This window comes from Pelophylax lessonae, assembly GCF_965119305.1.
Source record: "Pelophylax lessonae genome assembly, chromosome: 4".
Lineage (NCBI taxonomy): Eukaryota > Metazoa > Chordata > Amphibia > Anura > Ranidae > Pelophylax > Pelophylax lessonae.
The window spans coordinates 331,776,119-331,793,929 of record NC_138771.1 but is presented as its reverse complement, the minus strand read 5'-3'; the positions used below and the strand labels follow the sequence as shown (position 1 = coordinate 331,793,929).

At 40.6% G+C, this 17,811-nt stretch overlaps 1 protein-coding gene across 1 annotated transcript in view; it reads right to left on the bottom strand.

The window, feature by feature from the left end:
• Positions 1–17,811, bottom strand: part of STK10 (serine/threonine kinase 10) — a 198,911-nt gene that overhangs the window by 40,336 nt on the left and 140,764 nt on the right. Inside the window, exons 6-9 of the mRNA XM_082254761.1 lie at positions 14,759–14,953; positions 13,068–13,149; positions 10,929–11,060; positions 6,716–7,228 (exon numbers count right to left, since the gene is read on the bottom strand). Of these exons, the coding sequence (XP_082110887.1) occupies positions 6,716–7,228; positions 10,929–11,060; positions 13,068–13,149; positions 14,759–14,953 (922 nt within the window). The remainder of the gene's footprint in view (positions 1–6,715; positions 7,229–10,928; positions 11,061–13,067; positions 13,150–14,758; positions 14,954–17,811) is intronic.

Sequence of the window (17,811 nt, the reverse complement as noted above, 5' to 3'; positions counted from 1 at the left end):
CTGATCAACAATCAAGACTAATTAACCCTTGAGGTGTTGAAAGATACAGGTGCATCTGTATTATCTTTGATGTCTTTCAAAGAGCTCCTCCCAAAAAAGAGAAAAGGTATAGTACCAGTGCAAAACTTGTCCAAGTAGGAATTTCTACAGTGTGCACTGGCTGAGTGCCTCTACGAGAACTGCGATAAATGAAACAGATGCAAGTGCTTCTCTTGTCTTGTTCGCATTGAAAACTCATATCAAGGCACTTCCGCAGCAACCCCAAGGCGTATGCCAATACAGGGAGCACTCCAACCCAGTCTTTCATTTATTATGAATGTCTGTATAGTACCACCAGCAGTATTAGAAACTGGTGGGTGCAGTTAACTGTACACTAAGTAAATCATTGCTGAAGAGCTTTCTCTATCAGAGACTCATAATTATATCACCCAATAAAATAGGCATACAATATACGTCACTCACTTTGCTTTGACCCATGCAATGCTCGCTCATATGCAGATGTTGTTGAGTCATTTTAAATAAGGGCTCACCTGGTACTAACATTCCAGAAATGTCAGGAAGCAGGTTGGGCAAGTCCTAGGATGCAGAAGTGTGAACACACACGTCAGCAGCCTGGGTGAATGATTAACGGGTAGGCAATTCTAGTACTGATGGCAGGAATATTTGTGTACACAATACACAGTCCAGAGTACAATGTTAGGCACAGCTAGAAAAACTAACATACAGCTCAGAACTGCATTTTATTACTTGTAAACAGGTTTCTAATTCCTATTACAAGGAACTGAAAAACCCCGAATTATCAAAAGCAGCTCATAGTCCTTAACAATTAATATTCATGTGAAACCTGTTAGGCTCCATGGACACGGGACGTTGTAAATGGCCATTTAGGAGCAGTTGGGCGTTTTTTTTTTTAGAAGCCCCTGAACCCATCTACATTTTATCTTATCTGTCCATGTACACAGGGTCGTTTACAGTCATTTGCAGGCAGTTGAGTTCAGGGATGTCGTCTGTGACATAAGGGGGCGGGGCCTCCCTGTGATGTCACCAGGAGGCCACGCCCACAATGACTATATAACAAGCTGCAGAGGCCGGCATAATGACCGGAGACCGGCATAATCACCGGAGACATAGTCGGAGGAGGACCGGAGGAAGAAGAAGAAGACCAGAGGAGGCAAAAGAGCAGAAGATTGGACAGCAGAAGAGCGGACAGCAAAAGAGCAGAAGACCAGAAGAGAGGAGAAGACCAGATGAAGATTTTTAATAAACTTTCCAAAACGCCTCCTGTCGTTATTTACATACACTGCCTTTTATGGGGTGAATGGGTAGGGGTACAGTGTACCCCATACCCATTCACATAGGGAGGGGGTCCGGGATCTGGGGGGCCCCCTTGTTAAAGGGGGCTTCCAGATTCCGATGAGCCCCCTTCCCGCAGACCCGCACAACCACCGGCCAGGGTTGTGGGGAAGAGGCCCTTGTCCTCATCAACATGGGGGCAAGGTGCTTTGAGGTGGGGGGTGCAGAGCTCCCCCTGCCCCAAAGCACCAACAGCCCCCCCCATGTTGAGGGCATGTGGCCTGGTATGGTCCAGGGGGGGTGGGGCCGCTCGCTCGTCCCCTCCCCCTTCCTGCCCTACCAGGCTGCATGCTCGGATAAGGGTCTGGTATGGATTTTGGGGGGACCCCACCCTGTTTTTTCGGCGTGGGGCTACCCTCAAATTCCATGCCGGACCCGAAGGGCCTGGTTTGGAACCTGGGGGGGACCCCCACGCCGTTTTTTTCCCATTTTTGGCGTGGAGGTCCCCCTTAAGATTCTCACAGCGCAAGTCGTGCCGCAAGTCGGATCATCCTGATCCGACCTGCGGTGCGACTTCCATTCAAATCAATAGACTCCCATAGGGAACCACTGATTTTGAATGGAGGCAGAAAAAACGCTGCTAAAATCAACGTGGCCAAACGTGCTATAACGCCAATGGAAAAAGCTACTGAAAGCACGTTTGACAGCTGCTTTTCCCCGGCGTCAGAACTGGCTTTGCAGGACGTTTTTTCTAACGTCCCGTGTAAATGGAGCCTTAAGCAGAAAAAATGCATAACAGCGATGCATGAACTAGGTTTGCTTTAAAAAGTAAATACAAACCCACTATAAGGGGACACAAATTCCTGGGCAAATATAAAAGCTGTTCTGTTTATTACATAGTCCTGACTCGTGCACTCTATACCCTATTCCCTAAACTAAATAATTGTTTGGCCTCAAGACATCATGCTTTGCATCAACATTTGTGGACCTTTGATAGATAGATAGATAGATAGATAGATAGATAGATAGATAGATAGATAGATAGATAGATAGATAGATAGATAGATAGATAGATAGATAGATAGATAGATAGATAGATAGATAGATAGAACTATAGAGGATAGCGCACATACACAAAAAGGAGCAACTTTCAAATATTGTGACCTGATCAAAATGAGTAAAAATGGGGACTTGGTCACACCATATGGCCATATTGTGCTTAAGCCCACCAATGCATCAATGTACCCCCATTAAAACTTTTGTATATATATATAAAAAATGAAAAGAGAATGAAAAACAGTGGTTATTAAGTACCAAAAGAAAACACCACCTGTTTAAAAAAAAAATGATATCGAATTGATTTGGGTACAGGGTTGCATGACTGAGTAATTGTCAGTCAAACGATCAGCACTAAATACTGAAAATGGCCTGGTAATGATGGGGTATTACAGGCTGGTACTAAATGTTAAATACATAATGTATGTGTTTACTGTAAAAAGATTTGTAATTCTTTAACCCTTGGAGCCTAAGCATTTTTCAGACATTTGTTGATTACAAGTTAAAATCAGGTTTTTTTTTGCTTACAGAGGAGTTTTTGTGCTAGAATTATTGCTCTTGCTCCAACGATCACGGGATACCTCACGTGTGGTTTGAACACTGTTTTCATATGCGGGCATGACTTGCGTATGCGTTCGCTTCTACACACCAGCACGGAGGGACAGGGCGCTTTAAATTTTTTTTTTTTTCCTATTTTATTTTTACACTATTCATTTAAAAAACATTTTTGATCACTTTTATTGCTGTCACAAGGAATGTAAACATCAATTGTGATAGTAATAGGCAGTGACAGGTGCTCTTTATGGAGGGATCTGGGGTCTAAAAGACCCCAGACCCCTCCACTGCACTTCAAAGTATTCAAAATCCCAAGTTTGGCTGTTTTGAATGAGGTCCTTCTTAATTTTTTTAAAATCTGGCGCCTTTAAGGCTCCAGCACCCGGAAGTAATGTCATGACATCGCTTCCTTGTAATTACATCGGAAGAGCCGAAATCAGCTTTGTTCGTGTCTTCGACCAGCTGGCGGACGAGTAGGCTGGTCCTTTGGGTCTCCCGGTGGGACAGGAGACTCAGGAAAGCCATGGAAGGCTGCGGGAGGGGGGGGGGGGGGGGAACGACGTCCCCTCCCGCCCCTTGTACTGACAGTCATGCGGCTGCACAGCTGCATCGGTTGTCATTAAAAAAAAGCCGACTGTCTAAACAACGGTATAGAGGTGATGCCTTTAGCTGCAGGCATCACCCCGGTACAACCCCCTAAATCCGAGGCCGCATATTTGCGCTCTGTCTGCGTTAAGGGGTTAAAGTGGAACTTTCACCCACTTTTTACTATACTTCCTCCCCCCCCCCCCCTTTATTACATATGCAAATACCTTATTTTATGCAAGGTGCCACTTCATCATAACCCTAAAAACTTGTTCCACCTGAGCAGCAGCTGATCAGTAGTGATTTAGTTGCTTGATGGCTAATAAAAATTACCTTAACACGGCACCAAATTGTACTGTGTATGTGATGGAAAGAATACCCCAAAACAGCTCTCAAAAAAGAGCAGAAGAGGTGGAAAAATTGACATTCTAAAATTTGATCATCACGGCATCATCACGGCAACCAGCTTCTCTGTTGAGATTTGAAAAGATAAAGAAGATCTCTATGTATATGGTTCAGCTGGAGTGGACATATTGACCAACCTGCACAATGTGCAGACATGATGCCGCCTTACTACATTAACCAACCCCTGATTGAAAATGCACAAAGGGTCTAGGGCAAGATGAGCTTGGAAATACCTTTGGACTGGCATGTCACAGGTAAACCATAATACTTTCAAAGTGAATATTCACAGTCTACAGTCGCTTTTTTTTTTTTAATTAAAAAAAAAAAAAAAAAATCGCCCAGGTGATCAAATACTACCAAAAGAAAGCTCTATTTGTGCTGAAAAAAAGACAACCATTTTATTTGGGTACAACGTCGCATGATGGCACAGTTGTCAGTTAATATGCCGCAGTGCCGTATTGCAAAAAATGGTCTGGTCATTAAAGGAGTAAAACCTTCTGGTCCTTAAGTGGTTAAAGCTGATTTCCAACTTGCTTTTCATTAGAACTGAATGAAATGATCGATCCCAGCATAGATCATACCTCTGTACGATGTTGCTCAGTTGTCTGCAGATCCCCTGATATCCTGGGTTTAGTTGTTGACACTCCTTGCTATAGACTGTCCCATCCACAGCCACTTCCCTGCAGTGACCAGAGTCTGTAACACTCCCCTTTGTAGTCTTTCAGACTCTGCAAATTATGTATCTTCCTTTACAGCTCTGATGGTGGATGGGACATCCTAATTAGCATTATACCTCCCCAATCACACTTACAGAAAGAGTCCAAACCTCCCAAGTACCTCCTCACAGATCACAGCATTATTCAAGAAGGAGACATCTTTATACGCAGCCTGTTGTGACAGCTAACTGTGCTGCTGCTGGGCAGAATTGAATGGATCACAATAAGAAGTCAATCGTGCCCAGTTAAATATGCCAACCAGTGTAAAAAGTGAGAGCCCCACCCCTCAGATCTCACCCTCCCAGAGCCCAATTCTCTGTAAATTCAATTGTTTACATTTGAAGGCAACACCATCAAAGTAACCTCCCATAGCCTTCCTCTGTAGTCTTTCAGTAAGCCATTATTCTTTGGCATGCTGCAGGACAGGAATGACATAGGAGGAGGTAGGACACATTTACACCTTTCACCACCCACAGTAACCCTAGGGACCCATCTATATCAACTCCCAGAACTGGTACAAGGGATACCCATAGCTACAGAGGCTCAAAGGATCATGGGGCATGTAGTATCAGGATTGGGGGGGGGGGGGGAGGAAACAGGAAGTCAGAGAACTTTGAAATTCAGCCAGAAGGAGGAGTGACATCACAGACACAAACCTGCGGTATACAGTTAAGTTACACAAAAAACTGAAAGCAGAGTTGTGATCCATTTACATGCTCAAAGCATCTGCTGTTTTAGGGCTCTTTCACACGGCCGCTCCGCTTGTCCGCAAATCATCCTATTTTTTTGCGGATGATTTGCGGACATAATGTAAGTCAATGGCATTGCGGATGTCAGCGGAATACCATCCCCTGACATCCGATTTTCTTCCTTTCAGTTCTGTTCCGTTTTTTGGAACAGAACAGCACCCTATTTTTTCATCCGTGTAAAAAAACGGAAAGGAAGGAAAATCGGATGTCAGCGGTGTCATCCGCTGACATCCGCAATGCCATAGACTTACAATATGTCCGCATATCATCCGCAAACGGATGGGATGATATGCGGGCACACGGAGCGGATGACACAAATGTCATCCGCTCCGTGAAAAAAGAAAAAAAAAGTCCCGCAGCGGACTAAAGCAGCGGAGTGGCCGTCTGAAAGAGCCCTTAAAGAGAAAAAGCTGGAATTCTTCTTTAACAACAAGAAACAGCCATGCACCGTTGGTCTGCTGAGGAAATCTTAAATGTTACCTCTGCAACATTTTCTGTAGGTGTGTAAAGACTAAAAACAAACCACCTGTAAGAAATAACAAATCTATGCTGCTGATACAATTTATCACACAAATCCCGTGTCCCACCTGAAAATATCTGAAAGGAGTCCCGATAATGCGATCCAAATCACAAAAATAAACCGTAAATCAAATAATAAAAAAGTCAGTGCATATATTAAGCCAGGGATTCCCAAACTACACATCCCATGAGTCATTGTAAAACTCTGACGTTCACATACATGACTAGGCATGATGGGAATTGTAGTTCCTGAACAACTGGAGGGCCGTAGTTTGGGAATCCCTGTATTAGGCTAAATATAGGTTTTGAGAAGATCATACCAAGACATTCAACAAGACTTCATAGAGAAACAAACTGGAGGAAAAGATACATGAATGGGTTACCCTTAGCAATCCATCAGATGTTCTATTTTTCTACACTACACTTTTTTACACTACAAAATGCCAAACATCCTGTACAGCCATCTTCTAATCTGCCTTCTTCTTAACTTCTATATTAAAACCAAAATGCACACAGACATTGCTCTGCTTTTATTCAGCAATGAATAGACTCAAGTTATATTGGTGCCACTAGACATCTAGCAAAACCTGCGTAACTTTCATCTGGCTCTACAGGAAGGTGAACAGGAAGCTGCTATTGGTAACAGTTCAACTTCATAAGCCCTGCAGGAAACAGAACGGAGGGTAAGAAACAAAGGTTCACTGAGCAGCACCAATGACACAGCCGAACTATGACTCAGTGGTGCTTATCAAGTTACTGCTGGGAAGCCAGCACATCTCACTCATCTTTTACTAAATAAATGTTAAAACACACTGGCATGGGAAAACATTATCTTACCCTGACTGACAAGGAACCAGTTTCTTTATTAATAGAAAAATCAGCGGACAGGTTCATGCTGAGATCCACACTGTCTGAAGCAGAATTACTGCCTGAGTCAGAGTCCCTTTTGGACCAGCTACCGAAGAAACGATAGGGAGAGTTCATGCTTCCATTGTGTGATAACTCAGCAGAAAGACGTTCATATTGGCTGCTCTTTGGCTTGTGACTGTTGGGTGTAACTGATGTGTGGTCTTTATTTCCGTCTTGGCTATGATTTTCAGTTGCAGAGTGGCTCCTTCTATCTGCTTCAATTAATGGGTTGATGATAATAATGTCAGGCTTTGCATCTTCTACACTGTGAAGATTCTGTACATGAATGTTCTCTGAAGAACTTCTGCTGTCAGCTTTGCTGCTTATAGTGCTGTCTGGGCTTTGGTCCTTTGAATGTTCTCTAGGAGGCTTTATTCCATTGCTAACTGGGCGCTTGTCTTTTTCCACATCAGAGGAGTACTGGCCGTTCTTGGCTGGAGGCTAAAAAAAAAACAGAATGTAACGAAAAATGGATGTAAAAATAATGACCAAAATATGTACCATAGCAGCAAATAAAATAAAATAAACTCAGGCCTACATATCATTTTTGCAAATTGCATAATTTAAAGTGATTGTAAAGCTTTAAACTTTTTTTAAAATAAAATAACAAACATGTTATACTTACCTGCTCTGTGTATTAGTTTTGCACAGAGCGGTCCAGAACCTCCTCTAGTGCTCTTGGCTTCTCCTCTTCTGTGTCTGCCCTCATAGCAGGCACTTGCTATGAGGGCAGACGTTCAGGCGCTCTCCTGAGTAGGGCTGTGTACGTCCATAGACACACACAGTGTGGCTTAGCAATGCATTCTAGAAACTGCTAGTGTGCCATAACACAATAAGCATGTGTTGGTCAAAATAAGTAGTAAAAGTAAAAAAAAAAAAAAAAACTGGTGAAAGATAGAAAAATCATCTTCAACAGGAGAAGGAGTCCACCATTTGAGAGCACTAGCAAAAAAACTGGATCATCAGCGGGGTTTTTATAAATACACTATGGTGTGGGCTGGGCCGAGCAAATCTTTTCCCAGCATCCAGTCATTTGAAGGTAGCAGCAGCAGACCAAAGTCTGGATGCCCTTTCACTTGGGTTATCCACTTGTATGTTTTTGTATGAAAAATGGACAGTAATTTAATCCTATGAGCTTGCAGATGTAAACGGATGATCATCTGTTTGCATCCATTCAGGTCCATTTTTTAAACAGAACAAGGCTGCATCCTTTTCTGTTTAGACGTATCTGAGCAGGTTTATGCGGATGCGGTGCACTTGTGCCCATTTTTACCCAAGAATCTTTTCTCCTATGGTTCGTTTATTGAAGAAAAAGAATGCAAAAAAACTGATGTAAACTGACATAAACTGATGTAACCTGAATCAGTATTCATCAGTTTAATAGCAAAAAAAGTGACTGAACTGATGATGCCCCTGGGCCTTGCTCACACAGGTGTACTCAAGAGTACACCCATGCAAGATCTGTGTTTGCCCGCATGGGATGAACAGGTGTTCTGTACATCTGCAGATGGGCAGTCCAATTCATGTCTATTGGAACCAGCAGCTGCACGGACACAGAAGCTGTTCCCAATTTGACATTTGTTCCAGAATGCAGAAGTGTGAGTTCGGGGACACGCACCCACACAGATGTCAAATAGGGAGTAGCGTTAGTGTCTGTGCAGCCACTGCTCCCAGTAGACATGAATAATACTGCCTGAACACGGATTAACAAATATAGCCCTTGCACAACAGTGTGAACGAGGAATAAGAAGTTCTGTGCCCTGTAGTTTACAATTAGGATGTATATTTATTTGCAATAGTTATATCAAAACTCCAAATAGCCTGGATTTCTCCTGTTGTATGAAACATTAAAAACTTGCCAGTTCTTGCATTTACTGTTGTCTGCTTTTGTGCCATAATGGTATGCATAGGCACCTTATGTACCCCAAAATATATTCTGCAATCTTCTAGCGATACCACAGAAGTGCTACATTTATGTAAAGCAATTATGTAGTAATGACCATTAGTCAAGGCTCCCCTTACAATTTATGAGGTCTAATTTTCTTTTGAGAATGTTATGACAACATAAAAAGAAAGCAATTGGTTTGTGTAAACCATAAGTGGAAAGATAAGCTCATGTCGACCTTGTGCAGATATGAATTAGTACAATGGTGCCACATTAACAGGTTTGCAAGAATTCTATGATAAAAGAAAAGGAATTGGCAGCACTCCAGGTTGAGTCAAAATCCAGGTTTATTGACTGGACATCCAAATATGACAATCGTGACAAGGTAGACGCGTTTCACACACTGACTGTGTGCTTAATCATGGTAATGATTAAGCACACAGTCAGTGTGTGAAACACGTCTACCTTGTCACGATGGTCATATTTGGATGTCCAGTCAATAAACCTGGATTTTGACTCAACCTGGAGTGCTGCCAATTCCTTTTCTTTTATCAAGTTTTCACGGAGGCGAGCCGGGGCATGCACCTGTGTGAGTCATCAGGCAATTACACCACCTTGAGCAGTGAGTCCTTGTCTGTTCAATTGCAAGAATTCTAAATGACTGTGCATAAGTGGGGGAGCGCATGATGTTTACAAAATAAACATAGATGTCATTAACAGCATCCAATATATTTGTTGTGACTTATCTATTGGTTACTATTGACAGTAATCAATGTGCTGTAGCATGATCGGAACCCCGGGAGTTAAATAAAACAATGTCTGGGATGTTCACTGGACCTTGGATATCACTAGCAGGTTGCAACAACCAAAATCTGTTTTTGCATTTTAAAACAGCACATAGGAGCAAAGTGGCCAAACTTTTTTTGTTTGTTTTGGGTGGAATGGGGAAGAGTTGGACCCTCTCTCAATTTTTTATTGCGGTCTGTGTCCACGCTGGGAATATTCATCTCCCTTTTTGTACTAGTGACCATTGTCATCTAGAAATAAAGTGAAGGGAAATCTAAAATGTTATAGTCGTCTTCCAATGGGGACACCTATTCTGGGGACAACTGACTAAAAGGGGAAGTCATTTGGGAGACTTCCTCTGACTTTCTGTTGGAAGTGAACGGAAATTTCCCAAATGGTAAACAGACAGCAAAACATACATGGCCAGAGGTTTTAAGCCTTCCCTACTGTACCCAAAACACCACAAAAAAAAAAAAACAGACTTTAAAAGGGTAATAAACGATAAACCAAAAATGGCTGCATTTTTATTTTTTAGGCTTTTTCCTTTTGTTTTTAGCTGGTGATCTCCCCCAGTAATATACCTCCCATATCAGAGTAAACCCACACTGGATGAAGGAGAACAGAGGCTCCATTAGACAGCAGCATTGTTATTCTGAGGGAGTGAGGTGTACTAGCAGATTGAGATTCACTAACAAATTGAAGCTGGACTAAAGCTAACACCTATTCCTGTTCAATATTTTTTTGAGAGAACTGAAAGAATATCACCACTGTCACAGTTGGTACAAGTACAATACAGAGTGGGATTTTCTCCCACTTCAAGTACAGCGAGGATCACAGCAAAATGAACAGCTAACACTTTTAAGCAGTTACAGCAAACAGTTCTTTTGTTTTGGAATACAGGTTTTACTTAAAATAAAATAAAAACTGATCATTGTAAGCACCGGTAGTAGTAAATGGTCTATCACAACCATGTAAATTCTACATCTGCTGGACAGCTTGTTCTTTTAAAAATCATCATACTTACTCTGGCAGGATCATCAATGAAAATAAAGCCTAAAAAAAATAAAACAAATGCAGCCATCATATCGAAGAATTGGTAAGCTGCAATATAATAAATGTTTGCTTTTGGGTTTAATACTACTTTAGGGGTAGCATGACTACTGTGTTACATGTAAAGGCTTGGGTTTAGATATATGGCTAAGTACCCTCTTGCTTCTTGTTGACCATCAGTGAAGAGATCTCTAAGCACAAAAACAGTTGTAATGTCTATTTACCTTGGCCAATATAAGAAGTTCGAACACTCCTACATTACTGAGTATTGGGTATAACAGGAAAAACAGATTCCATTGTGGTTTTTGGTAGGGAAAGAGATTTGGGGTAAACTGGCCCTTTATTTTAATTTATCATTTTTACAACTGTAACAAAAAAGTCAAAATAAGTCAGACTTTTAAAGTGAAAATGGCAACTTACAGAAACTGGATCTGGAGACTCTTCCTCCTCCATTTCTCCATTTTCTTCTATTTCATCCAAAACTTCAGCTTTTGCTTCTGCCACAAGATCCCGCAAAACTCGGGTTTTGAGGTCTTTGTTAACAAATGGGTGCTGGGAGGCAATTAGCAAAAATTTGTAAAAAGAGAAGGTATATTTGATCCAATTTTATACACAAGATTAACAGCATCACAAGTGTAGGTATTCTTAATGTAAATAAAGGTAGACTAAGAAAGAGCCCCGACAAAGTTATGTAGAACCTAACAGGAAGTTACAAAAATGAAATGCATTTTTATCAAAATAAATCTTTTTTGTTTCAAATAACTTTTGGGGATTAATCTTTTACATATGTTGCTACTTGCTGTTTTTGTGCCTCTTGAAATGCTGCTACCATCTTGAAATATTTAACATCTTCACTTACCTGTCCAGAAATCCAGCACTGTCCTCACCCAGGCCAGTTCTTCGCTGGCCTTGGGGTTCCAGGCGCCCGCCATGCTAACTGTGGGAAGTCAACTGTGCCCTGTGAATGGTCCTGCAGGAGTGACGTGTCCCAAGAGGGTGTGGTTGGGTATGGCAGGCGAGGGGCAAATATCTGCTCAGATTGCCTAGGAGATCCGGGAGTAAGTGGGAGTTGGTACCTGTCAAAACCAGCTCCTGTACCCCCTCCCCCCAAAAAAGTGTGCAAACATTGAAGAGGAACTTCCCTTTAGGTGTAAAGGTCCGCCTTAAGCCTGGGAACTCATAAGGTTTCATTATAGCTATTAAAACACCAGACTTTGGATGTTTATTCCCTAATTGCAACCCTCATTAGTGGAACAAACCCCCCCATTTTGGAGACAGTAAGGGGGAAACCCATCTTTTTTTTTTCTTTTGCCATCTGTGTCCTAATGGGGAGATTTCTCTTCACATCCTGTCCTTATAGTCAAAACAGGAAGTGATAAAATATTCCCCCCAAAGTAGGATAAACCCAGTGTGTTAACATGGTTACCAGAACTAGTGTCCCCAATGGATGATTACTGTGTCAACCCAAAATTTGGGATTTTATTTTTACTTTCAAAGATAATGGTAAACAGGACAAATAAAGAGGGTGAATCTTTTTATTGGGGGCACAGACAGCAATAAAAACTGACAAGTGTTCTAATCCCTATGCCTTTACAGACATAATTAGATTTGAATCGAATATGTTATCAATTGGCACATTTTAACAGAAACAGAACACGGGTATCCTGGTGTTCCTCACTGAGTTTTTGGGGTGCCCAGACCTCATTACTGTTACACTAATCAATAAAACATTATATAGTGTTAAAGGAATCTTGGCCTGCTGATCAGGTCACTTTAAGCATCACTCAGCTTAAAAACTTTAACTCTGGCATCTGAGATGCCAGAACTGACCAGACAGTGGGGTTGATTTACTAAAACTGGAGAGTGCAAAATCTGGTGCAGCTCTGCATGGCAGCTAATCAGCTTCTAACTTCAGCTTGTTCAATTAAGCTTTGACAAAAAAAAAAAAAAATGGAAACCATTTGGTTTCTATGCAGAGCTGCACCAGATTTTGCACTCTCCAGTTTTAGTAAATCAACTAACGCCACTGTATACAGCAAATGCAAGCCTTTGAGAGCAGCTAGTGGTCAATAAAAATAAACTAAAAAAGATAATGAATAAAAGAGATTGAAAATGGATAGATTTGGATAAAAGGGATAGATTGCACACTGTTGCTTCACTATAGGAACCTTGCATTGCATTCATATACATTATTTGCTCAAATTCCCACTTTACCTCTATCCCTGTTCAGACCTTCCTCTCATGTTGCATGCATCTTAGGCTGCGTGTTTTGACATGCACATTACAGCCTTAAAAGTTAATAAAAAACTTTACCATGTCATATATTTTATAAAAAAAAGTGCAGGATATTGAAATTATCATACATAATGTGGCCATCTAAAATAGGGTAACGCCATAATTTAATATAACCTTGGGCAGTGAAGAGGTTATAGATGCAACAAAATCTGACCTGATTTCGCCCTATTAAAACAAATACTACAAAAAACGAAAGAATAATATTAACAAAAACTTTGAGATCTTGCAGATAATGCTCATTGTGTCTGAAGATGTTTGGCTTACCTCCAGGAGCTGTGCTGCGCTTGGCCTTGTCTCAGAATTCTTATCAAGGGCTTTTTTCAGGAAGTCCCGAAACTCCAGAGACCTTACAATGACAAAATGTGATGTCATTAGATACAATATGATGGAAAACATGACCAAAACTTGAAGCATTCTTCTTTCACTCGCTCATTTCCCTATGCATATCTGGCAAAACTCCCAAACAAACCATCAGAAATCAATGATTCAGAGGACATGCTTCTAAACAACAAAACTGTCTAATTGTATATAGAAAAATGAAAAGATATACTTGGGCATACACAGAACAATATTTGGTGACACAATAACAGAATTTAGGCGGATAACCCAAACACATATTTGGTTTATTAAAAAGAGCAATAATCAGCAACCGACACTCCGAGCAACTAACCAGGAATCATTGTTCAAGAAACACCAAATAAAAAACCATGCGGGTAAAGGTACAGAAAAATCGAATATTTCTAATGATTTCTTTCAGCATTTTTCCTTTCCATAAAATACTTTTTTTATTGTTATTGAGTGACAGCTCTGAGTCTTCTGATATCTCCGCCAAGATGGTGGCACCCAGCAGCAGTCTCAAGGCTTTTGGATGTCAAAATAAGGGAGATTTTTACAGGTAAGTAACCAAACATATGGTAAATGCCCATAGACTCTTATGGAAAGATTTTTGTTGAAATAATCTGGCAATAGTGTTTCTTTAAAGAATAAATTCACTTTTTAGAAAAAAAATAAATGCACATTTGTTTTGTAGGTAAAATATTTTTTTTGTTTCTGGAGCCTGATAAAGCTTTACATCAGTGATCAGCTGATTGCTGGTGCCATGCAGGTCTCCTTCAGATCAGTCAGTGTATCTGTGTGCCCATACATCCCATACAGGAAAGCAGATACAATCTGACCGAAAGCGAGAATGAACAACCACAGCGCTTCCCAGCGCCGAGGTAGTTCATTGAAAACTACAAGCCAAAAACCGCAAAGGCTGCCGGACCTTGAAGATTTCCTTTCACCGAACACTATGAATGAGTGACTCGGCCAGCCAGGTGGAGCCCTGCTCAGCCGCGTTTTTTTTTTAATTATGACAGCTAGCAGGGGGAAGAAGATCCCCGCTAGCTGTCAGATCGGGATCCGGGAGGTGCGGGGGTCAGCCTGTTTGTAATAAATGACATGTTACACCCCGAATATGTTATGTTATAATGTTGCATATTATCATTCCTCTACAGCAGGGGTGTCCAAACTATGGCCCTCCAGCTGTTCAGGAACTACAATTCCCATCATGCCTAGTTAGGTCTGTGAATGTCAGATTTACAATGCCTCATGAGAATTGTAGTTCCTGATCAGCTGGAGGGCCATAGTTTGGACACCCCTGCTCTACACCACCTTGCCGAATAAGCTTAATTATGCTCTAAATTCTCAAACTCCTAATTCCCATTTTGAGTCCTCTCCCTTCCTGCCTTTCAAAAACTCCATAAATAAAACACACATTCACATCCAGCAACACTTGAATGTGTGTTTTGATCATCAACAACCACTAATATAAAGCAGATTCCTCCAGCTTCTACAAAGTAGTATGTTCAGAGGAAAAATATTTTTGGAATTTCTAGCAATACATCCTGTTATGAATTGGACTATGTTCTAAATACCTCTCCACCATGCCATAAAACAGAGCTCAGAATCATTACCATTTTGAAGGGGCAGCAAGCGTGGGTGGCTCAGACTTGGCGATTTTCAAGAGGACACGCATGGGATTAAGTTCATGGTGTGGGGGTTCAATCTGAGCCATTTCAATCAGCGTTATTCCTAAGGACCAGATGTCTGCTTTGTAATCGTATGGAGCATCTTTCATCGTCTCACACATCACCACCTCAGGGGCCATCCTGCAAACAGGAGTTCAGACAGACAGAAGTTAACATCAATGAATTACTTGTCATTGTTTTTGTTTTTTAATAAACTCTTTATCAGTCTTGCTGCTCTGTGAACAAAGAGGCTTTGGCATAGGATAGAACTATTCAAATGAAAAGCATATTGATGAAAAACAGTCATCTCACATCTGGATATCAACAGGCCACAATATATAACAAAACAAGCTGTAGCATTTAACATTTTTAAATGAAACCAGCCATCTCTTCTAGTACTAGGGACTGATGCTGAAAACACCAATGAACCAAAGGGATCAGAATTTCCCATTTATTTTTTATCATATGCACCTTGTACAGAAAAGCATAGTAGTGTAATTCAGCAGCTGAAGGACTGCTAATGCTTTATTCCAGAACTTTTTTCATACATGTAAAATGTTGAGACGTGATCCTGTGCGTTGTGGCACCACATCCAATTAATAGCACTTGACTGTACTAGTCTCGCTTTAATATATAAATACCTGTGTCATGTTTGGTATATTTTAGCTAACAAAGTTTTAACATACCACATTTTTTTATACCAGTGTAACTAGTATAGCAGCTTTCATTGTTTATCTTAGCATATCTTTTACCACTTCTGGACCGGAAGATTTTCCTGCTTAATGACCAGGCCCTATTTTGCGATTCGGCACGGTGTGACTTTAATGGACAATTGCGCGGTCGTGCGACACTGTACCCAAATAAAATTGACATGCTTTTTTTCCCACAAATAGAGCTTTCTTTTGGTGGTGTTTGATCACCTGTGCTATTTTTATTTTTTGCGCTTTAAACAAAAAAAGAGCGACAATTTTGAAAAGAAAACAATATTTTTCACATTCTGCTATAGGACATAAAATAAAATGTAAAAATCAAAATGTAACATTTTAGGCCAATTTGTATTCTGCTACGTATTTTTGGTAAAAAAAAAATTCGCAATAAGCATATTTTGATTGGATTGCGCAAACGTTTTCTGCGTCTACTATTTACGGGAAAGATTTGTGTCATTTTTATTGTTTTTTTTTTTACAAGTAATGGCAGAGATCTGCGATTTTTTGTTGAACTGCGACATTGCGGCGGACAGATTGGACCCCTAACTGACATTTTTAACACTTTTGGGAGTACCAGTGACATTACTACAGTAATCAGTACTAAAAATATGCACTGTTACTATAATGACGACACTGGCAGGGAAGGGGTTACTACTGTTGGTGATCAAGGGGTTAAATGTAAGCCTAGGGGAGTGATTCTAACTGTGGGGAGGTTGGGCTTTTGAAATGATCACAGAGACATGCGATCCTATATAGCAGGATCACATGGGCTCTGTGATCATTGTAGGAAGAAGGACGGATGGCTGTGTTTACATCAGCCTTCCGTCCTTTTCTCTCAGCGAGGGTGTCAGGTCGAGGGTGTCAGGCTGCAATCAGAGCCACCTAACACACGCGCCAGCTTCCATGCTGACGATCGGGGGCGGAAGCGTGCCAGTGGCGCCGCACGCTTGCCCCCTAGCTCCTCCCAGGCAGATGATGTTTATTAACATGATTCTGCCTGTAGGTGCCTCTCTGCCGATGTTAATATACAGTAAGCGGTCAGCAAGTGGTTAAGTCATCGTCGCCATGTATGAAAAAAGTATAGAGAAATAAACCATATAGGTGATAGGACTTTAAAGGTAGCCACCATTAATCCCATAAGGAAGAAATCAGTACTCAAATATATATAAAAATACAAAATTTATTTATGACCACATAATAAAAATATTTAACCACTTCCATACAGAGCAGTTAGACACCCTTCCTGCCCAGACCAATTTTCAGCTTTCAGCACTCTCACACTTTGAATGACAATTGCTCAGTCATGCTACACTGTAACCAAACAAAATTTTTATCATTTTTTTCACACAAATAGAGCTTTCTTTTGGTGGTATTTGATCACAACTGGGGTTTTTTTTTTTTCGTGATATATGCAAAAAAAGAGCAAAAATTTTGAAAAAAAAAACACTTTTTTTTTAGTTTCAATTATAAAATTTTGCAAAAAATTAATTTTTCTTCATACATTTGGGCCAAAATGTATACTGCTACATGTCTCTGGTAAAATTAACCCAAATTAGTGTATATTATTTAGTCTGTGTGAAAGTTATTGAGTCTAGAAGCTATGGTACCAATTACTGAAAATTGATCACACCAGATGTACTGACTGCCTATCTCCTTTCTTGAGGCCCTGAAATGTCAGGACAGTACAAATACCGCCCAAATGACCCCTTTTTGTAAAGTAGACAGTCCAAGGTATTTAGTAAGAGGCATGGTGGGTTTTTTGAAGTTGTAATTTTTTCCCACAATTCTTGGGAAAATGAAGAAAAAAATTTTTTTTTCTTTTTTTTTTCCCCACAAAGTTGTCAATTTATAAGCTATTTCTAACACATAGCCTGTACACAGCAAAAATTACACCCAAAAATACATTCTGATACTCCTTCCGAGTATGGCGATACCACATGTGTGAGACTTTTACACAGCCTGGCCACAAAAAGATACTCCACGTCCAAGAAGCACCTTCAGGCGTTCTAGGAGCATAAATACACATAAAACTTTCTTACTACCTATCACACTTTTCAAGGCCCTAGAGCACCAATACAATGGAAAAGTCCACAAAATGACCCCATTTTGGAAAGCAAACACTCCAACGTATATTCTTTGAGGCATTATGGGTCCTTTGAACATATTTTTTTCCACAGGTGTTTGGAAAAATGTGGGAAAAAAAATGAAAACTTTTTTTTTTTTTTTACACAAAGTTGTCAATTTATAGGATATTCCTAACACATAGCATGTACACAGCAAAAATGACACCCC